At 33.8% G+C, this 7,500-nt stretch overlaps 1 protein-coding gene across 2 annotated transcripts in view; it reads right to left on the bottom strand.

Annotated features, from left to right (window-relative positions):
• Positions 1–250: 250 nt before the first annotated feature.
• Positions 251–7,500, bottom strand: part of LOC113804224 (uncharacterized) — an 8,347-nt gene continuing 1,097 nt past the window's right edge. For both annotated transcript variants that reach the window (XM_027355064.2, XM_027355063.2), the window contains exon 2: positions 251–3,760. In XM_027355064.2, coding sequence (XP_027210865.1) covers positions 1,138–3,753 — 2,616 coding nt within the window. In that variant the 5' untranslated portion in view covers positions 3,754–3,760 and the 3' untranslated portion in view covers positions 251–1,137. The remainder of the gene's footprint in view (positions 3,761–7,500) is intronic.

The following is a 7,500-nucleotide window of genomic DNA, read 5'->3' as shown; positions in this document are numbered from 1 at the left end:
ACAACAACGGGCATGACTTTGGAGGGAGGAGACCTAGGGTAGAGTTCCCCAACAAGAGAATACAGTTTTTGGCTCGTAAGCCCCCTCCCCCTTGGCAATGGGTTCCGGATTAGGGGGGTGGGTCAAAAGCACATCCTTTACAGAGGCTGCAACTTTTGTAACCTTATTGCTTCTCTGTGGCATACTCATCAAAATCTGAGCCTTCATTCTAGTTCACTTTATAGGTAATAATATAGGGAAACACGGAACAAATATTTCAAAATTTATTTATCTAAATTTCTACTATCATTTTGAACAGAATAGTAATGAAGATACCATGTCCTTCTGGCAAGTATTGTTTTCTTATAAAATCTTAAATAAATATAACTAGTGTAGAATTGTTTTGCCATCATATAATAATGTATCATAAAAATAAACTTAAAATATTCAGTGTTACACATTAAAGATATTTTCCTTATTTCTCATGTAGTTTCATCCATGCAACCATAAAATTGTGCATCATGTTCGTACAATTTTGTTGTTTTGTTTGCAGTGGAAAAGATATTCTTGATATCTTCAATATATTAAGACATACTGACAAATATATAAAAATATTTTTAAGAAACTACCTTTTCATTTGCAAAAAACTTTTACAACCATATCTGTTTGTACTGTACTGTGTTATGGAACAATATGATAAAATCATTGCAATATGTAAATTAGCTTCCAAGCTTTTCTGGTATTCCACTTTTTACTTGCTTAGTGTCATGCATCCACTAAGCATGTATCTACCATACAGTCGTCTGTGACACGACATATTCAGGAAAATAACTAAATCTCTGAAACAAGAGTACAAAATGCATAAATCTATATTCTGTTTTATAATAAATAAGTGTAGCATTCTTTACTGAAGTTTTTCTGTATTTAATTATTTTCCCATAATCAAAATGATTTCCATGTTCTAATTCAGTTTAAAACTTTCATTATGTACACATCTCTATTCATTTGAAGTGAGGCAAACTCTGAATACAAAAACAAAATCTTTTTCTTCCTGTGATGATAAGAAAGAGTTTGCATTATAGCAAAGACAAAACAAAAAACAACTAGCTTGTACAAAAGGATGATTGACACTGAAAATAAATATGAAAAGTATGAAAGTTATTTCCGTAACAGAAACTGAGCTGCTAATGGGAAATGATCAGATGGACAAACACTTGATGGTAATGGAGAAAACTGTTGTGCTTCAGAACCAGAAAGTAATCCATATCGAGCCAACAATTTTAAGTTTCCTTCAATTGGCCGAGCAAAGGAATCTGAATAAATACGGGAATAAAATATATAGTCCACTGTAGTCCAACCTCTATCATGTTTGGTCGTAACCTCTGGAGCACCACCTAATCTACTCAGACGGTTAGAATACACTGAATTGAGGTTCAGTCCATGTGTAAACCAACCACTTGGCTGTGGACCAGGAACTACTTTTGCCTTTGAATTATTTACCTTTGTGTTGCGGTCAGAGTGATATAAATGAATAAGTGACTGTTCCAATTGACGCTTGTCACTAAGAGAAAATAATGGACCAATGTTCTGATCCAAAAATCGACTCTGAGCAAGAACAGAATGTTGACACTGATTAGTAATACCTAAACTTGAAGGAATAAGTTCTGCCCCTAAACTTTTACCTAGAGCTCCATGTCGAGCTAAAGATTTTGAGGCAAGACCTTCATAGTGTAGTCTTCCCTTTTTAAAGAAATCAATCAAAGCGGTGTGTGGTTCTGCATTAAAATCACCAGAAATAATAACAGGACAATACTGTGTTCTATTGCCTAATTCTCTTTCAAAGCACAAACGATCAATTTCACTTAAAAGAAGAACAGCCTGAGCCAGTTTAACATCATATCTACGTGGATTATATAACAGATGTGTTGTAGCCACACACAGAGGTGTACCATGTGGTCGCTTCACAGGAGCTAACTTTACAATTAATCCAACATTATCACGATCGAGAACATTAATTGCACTCGGCTGACGATACTCTACACTGCAATGCTCTATAAGAGTAAAAGTACTAGTTTTATAAAATATAGCACATCCATCTGCTTTGGTTCCAGTTCTTTTCTTATAGAATCCCTCATATCCTCTAAATGTGAGCCATGGGAGGTAATAAGTATGGTAATGAGATGACTGAACTTCCTGCAACATGAGAATATCAGGGTCTAAATCAGTGATCTCATGCTGAAGTAATGCCCATCTATATTGCCATGCTAAATGTTCATGTTTGCATGAACTGTACAATGACATCTGATCTGTTAACAGAGACTGAGCCAACACATTATATGACATAACTGTAAAAATTGTATCATCTGACCTACAACCCCTTCCTAACAAAACTTCCTGACCCAGACCTGTCATGTCCCACTTACGAAGATCTTCTAGTTTTTTTCTTAATGTCAAAGTTGCATCATCAATCTCAATATTTGTATTATGTAAATCTGCGACTCGCAGCTTTTGTAAAGATATAAAATCTGAACTACTAACATCCATAACTTGCCCTTCATCATCAGACATACTTTGGTCATTATCCTCCTCTGAATCCAGAACATCAATTACTTCAAAGTCTACATTCTTACTGCTTGAAGGTGTAACATCTGCAATTTCAACTACATCTGGGTCAATCACATTCACCTTTTGAACATCAGGACTGGTTTCTCTACTTTGACTTCTAAGTGATTTTTTTCCTTTCTTCCTTTCTTTATGGCTATCTTTTTCATATGAGACTATTTCATCTTGATCTATATTTATTGAACTGGCTTTAAGTCCATGTTTTGTACCAACATGGCAATTTCTTAACTGCTGATTTGGAATGAGAGACCTTTCAGCTGACAGAAGTTCTTTGTTTCCTTTGTCTAAGTCCTTAGCTATACACATGACTGACTGTCCTTTTAGTTTTTCACGAGGACTCTCATACAAAATTTGAATGTCTCCGATCTCATCATGTTTCTTTTGTACATATTCTTTTCTTTTAATTTTTACTATTTCAGAAAACTTGGGAACATCTTGTTTAGAAGATGGTCCTGCTTCACACTGGGAAAGAGATGAAGGGTCATTTTTTCTAAGATTTGGTGCAAAAGTATCAGGAGTAAAACCACTAACATATTCATGTCCTTTGCTTTCAACTACCTTCTCCCGTTTAGTTATTGTACTACTGCTGGTGGATGGTACTGGCGAGTGTGTACTAGTAGCTTTTACAGTTGGAGGGAAATTGTCAGATGGTTCCACATCAATCACAAAGAAGTCCTCGAGTTCATCTTTTTCTCTTTGAGGGCTTTGAGGGAGTGGAATAAAATCCAAGCTTGCAGTTTTTAGAAAAGTCTTCTGTGATGTGTGACCTGCTTTGACTTTTTTCTTTGGTAATGGACGGAGAGGTGAAAGCAATTCCCTTGTTCGTTTTCCATTTGAATCTTTATCTTGTTTATCCATAATAGATTTCAGAGTACCTGCATCTTCTCTCTTGTAAGCATCATCCTTTCGGGCATCCTTTTCATCTGACTTGATAGAAGTACTTCCCAAAATTTGCTGGTCCTCCTGATGATTATTTTTTTGCGTTTCCCCACAATGTTTAGTTGTAGACATACCTCGACACACTGGAAAGTCTTTGGAAACCAGCAAGAATTTATCCACACCATTCCTAATGTACAATGGGCAAGTACCAACACTACTTGCAGATGCAAGCCCAACACTGTACAGTATTCTGGCTGGTAACCACCGACGCATGCAGGTGCTGTAGAAAAAAAGAAAGAATACATATCAGTGCACAGCTTGGTATATTTATTCACCCCAACTATATAAAATGTAAATACTCTTGCTAATTTTCTAACATTATTAAACATTCAATTAATTTAATGATTCATTAAAGGATAAGAGTGCACTTGTGCATGTCTATATACAGTAGATAGATAGATATAGTTATGCAGTCTGTCATATAATCAATTCCCAAATGAATTGTTAAAAAAAAAATATAATAATAATTAATTAATTAACTTAAAATAAATATAATAATGTACAACCTATATACATATATGCATGTATATATGTATGAATAGATATATCCAAGGAATATATAACCAGCCTGTTGAATCCAAAAATGAATTGATATTAGCAAGGAATAAAGGCAAAGCAGAGGGGCTTAGCTCTGAAGTTGCCAACTTTTACTTTCATCAAGACAGAGTGGAGCTACCTATTTCAGAGTACCTTGGGTATATCTAAAAAACTATTAGGTACACTATTTAACGGGTGCATCTCTTCCCATCCTCTCTAATATGTGAGCAGTGGACAACACAGTCGTACCATTCTATCTATTTTCCTGTTAAATCTAGCTCTCTTCAATCATGAACCTGTGAGTAAAAGTTAACAAAATTCATAAACTAAAATCACAGTGGCTAAGGCACATATACATGCCATTGAGGTATCAACATGTTATAAGTACCATAGATATTGGATTTACTGACAATAGTGGGGGAAATTTTTTTTCCTCCTTAGAAAGTTATTTACAGTGATTTATCAAGCCAAATCATGGAGAGAAGAAGGAAAGCTTATGACTGAAAAGTGTGGAAATTGGTTTCTTTATTTTCCCATCAGCACCATGTCCAATTTGTGTTCCTATTGTTATGATAACTTGTCTGTGCTCTCTAGCTTAGAACTGTATTAATTTTGATAAATGTAGAAAAGAATGAATGAGAAAGAACATCTTCACAATACAACAGAGGTATATTTAACCAGTTTCAAATATATCTTCACGTATTTCTGACGAACTTATTCCAAATTGGTTTAATACATCTCTTGTACTGTGAAGATATTAATTCTCATTCATACCTATTCTACAATTCTGGCCAAGGATCACCTTTTTTAAAAATCATGTGAAAGATTTTAAGAATATTTCAACGGGTTTCTATGAAAGAAATCAGCTGTAGAGATATACACATATGAAAGAAAATATATACAGTTTCTGCAACAATGCAGAAAGAAGCATAAATACTGCATGTATTTGCATTAGCATTAAACAAAAACATACAAAGATAATAGCTATTATTATGCCTATGAATACAAGAGAGTAAATTTACAAGTAGATTATCTAAGAAGGATTGGTTTATAAATAAATCAACTGGGTAGCCTGGCATTTAATAATTATGTCAGCAACAGGCAATTGCCTGCTGCTTACTTGCAACTCTATGTTAGTTTCCAGCTGCATGCTTCACTTATTGAATTGTATCAGTAAAGTATTGGCCATTAGTTTGTGTTGAGGTATCATTTGAAAAATGGGTATCAGTATCTGTAGTGACCCACAACATGATTTAGGTTCCTCTCTAATAATACACTGATATATTCAGTATATTCATATATGTCTAGTGTACTTTGAGTACAAACTTTTTTCACAAAATTAAAAGTCATGGTGTATTTGTGTACTTACCAAATGGAAATATGGTTTATAAGATTTAATATAATGCCAACAGGGATGAGTATGAACATGCCATTACCCACAATGAGTTTAGTTTATAAATTATTATTAGATGGCTCTAAAAGAGCTTAATCACCAAGAGTCAATTACTAACCCTACCCATCTCCACTGTTCACTCTTTCCCTTGATTTTTAGAAGTATTTTATATCATTTCATATTGTTATTAGTATTGTTAGTAGCATTGCAATAACCATAATATCACTATTAATAATAAGAGCACTGACACTAATAGCACTGAATTAAAAAAAAAAAAAAAAAAAAAAAAAAAAAAAAAATAATAATAATAATAATAATAATAAAAACTGAGAGCATGGGGAAAATTAGGCAAGTTCATGGAGAATACTAATTGCCTCTTAGTAGCTGAGCACTTGTGGAGACATTTATGTGTAAATACAAAACAATACTAGGCCTAGAGTGATCACATTTTCCTGACAAGACTGAGTTGACTATGTAGTAGAACATATAATACTGCAATGTCCAAGATTCCATTCCTACAAAACAAGAGTTGAGGGAAGCTCTGAAAATAATCCCAATATAGAATAATTTACAGGGGCTGACAAAAAAGTACTACGTTTGAAGACACTCCAAAATCTTGAACAAAGCATAATTAAGAGATAATATAAGAAAAAGAACAGAAAAGAAAAAGGATCCATTTGATATAGAAGAAAAGTCTAAAACCCTAAAAAAGAAGGATGTTAACTATGTAGAATGGTCTTGGAAATTAAGTTACTACCACTGACTTGAATTGCTCAAATTCACTTATTTGAATTAAACGATACTAGTAGTGCATGTAAACATCTAATGACCTTGTTATTCATCATCCTCATCATAATCATTATTATTATCATTATTATCATCATCATTACTATTATTATTATTATCATCATCATCATAATTATTATTATCATTATTATCATCATCATTATTATTATCATTGTTATAATCATCATTACCATCATTATCTATCTATTATTTTTTTTATTAATTATTTTAAAGAATGGCCCCAGAGGAATTTTGTCACTGAATATTTAATTAGAAGGCCTTACAGATCCCTTTTATTTAGCCACTAGTGAGTCTCATTTTAACATTCTTGCAGTACTCACAATGATAATACTACCAAGAATTAAATGATGATCTAGACTGGAAATTTTTAGCGTGTGTGCAATATATTGCTCACACAATATATCAACATGCCTGTTTACCACACAATATGGATTGGCCCAAGTGTGGATCATTTTACAAACTGAACAACTGAACTGAATCATATGAGGTTGTGCTATCGTTGACTACCCATTTTAATAGCATAAAAATGATGAATAAATAACACATAATTCTTTACAGTATGGATACACTTGTCAGAGACATCAAAAAATTTATTCATCAATCTAAGCTAACGTGACTGGGTGTGCCTTTCAGGCACTGCCTGAAGAGAGGGCTGATGCCTTTGCCCACCAACAACCCCCGGGTAACATTGTCTTCACCTCCATGTGCATGGCAAGATACGAGCTGAAACTCGGGAGCACCAGATGGACTTTTTCCTTAATTTGTGGTGTTACTGTTTGTGTCTGCTGATTATTTCTTGTACAGACTGCTGCAGTGTTTTGTACTCTACAAGAATATCATATTCAAATTGCCCTAACTTAGTGGGTCCATACTGTAAAGATTAACCTAATAATGTATCATACATCACTACCGTTAAATAATGCAAAACACTAGTTGTACAACAATGAACTGCACATTTTTAGACAAACTGAAAATCTAAATGCGCAAGTTACAATTTTTGAAAATAATGCCTGCACATGTATGAAGGTTTGCAGTCTGGATGATGGTGATAATAGTACCAGAAATGAAAAATTTCCCAAATAATTAAAAGACTGGGGAAAAATGGAAGGTCTGATAAGCCCAGTATCTGCCTCATTAGTGACTGAGCATTTATGAATCAATTTAAATGTATACCAAATTCATAGACAGCGCATGTGCCCAATGGCAATGAGACAAACCTCTAG

This window comes from Penaeus vannamei, chromosome 19 (assembly GCF_042767895.1).
Source record: "Penaeus vannamei isolate JL-2024 chromosome 19, ASM4276789v1, whole genome shotgun sequence".
NCBI lineage: Eukaryota > Metazoa > Arthropoda > Malacostraca > Decapoda > Penaeidae > Penaeus > Penaeus vannamei.
The sequence above is the reverse complement of the archived record's forward strand: the minus strand, read 5'-3'. Positions and strand labels throughout refer to the sequence as shown.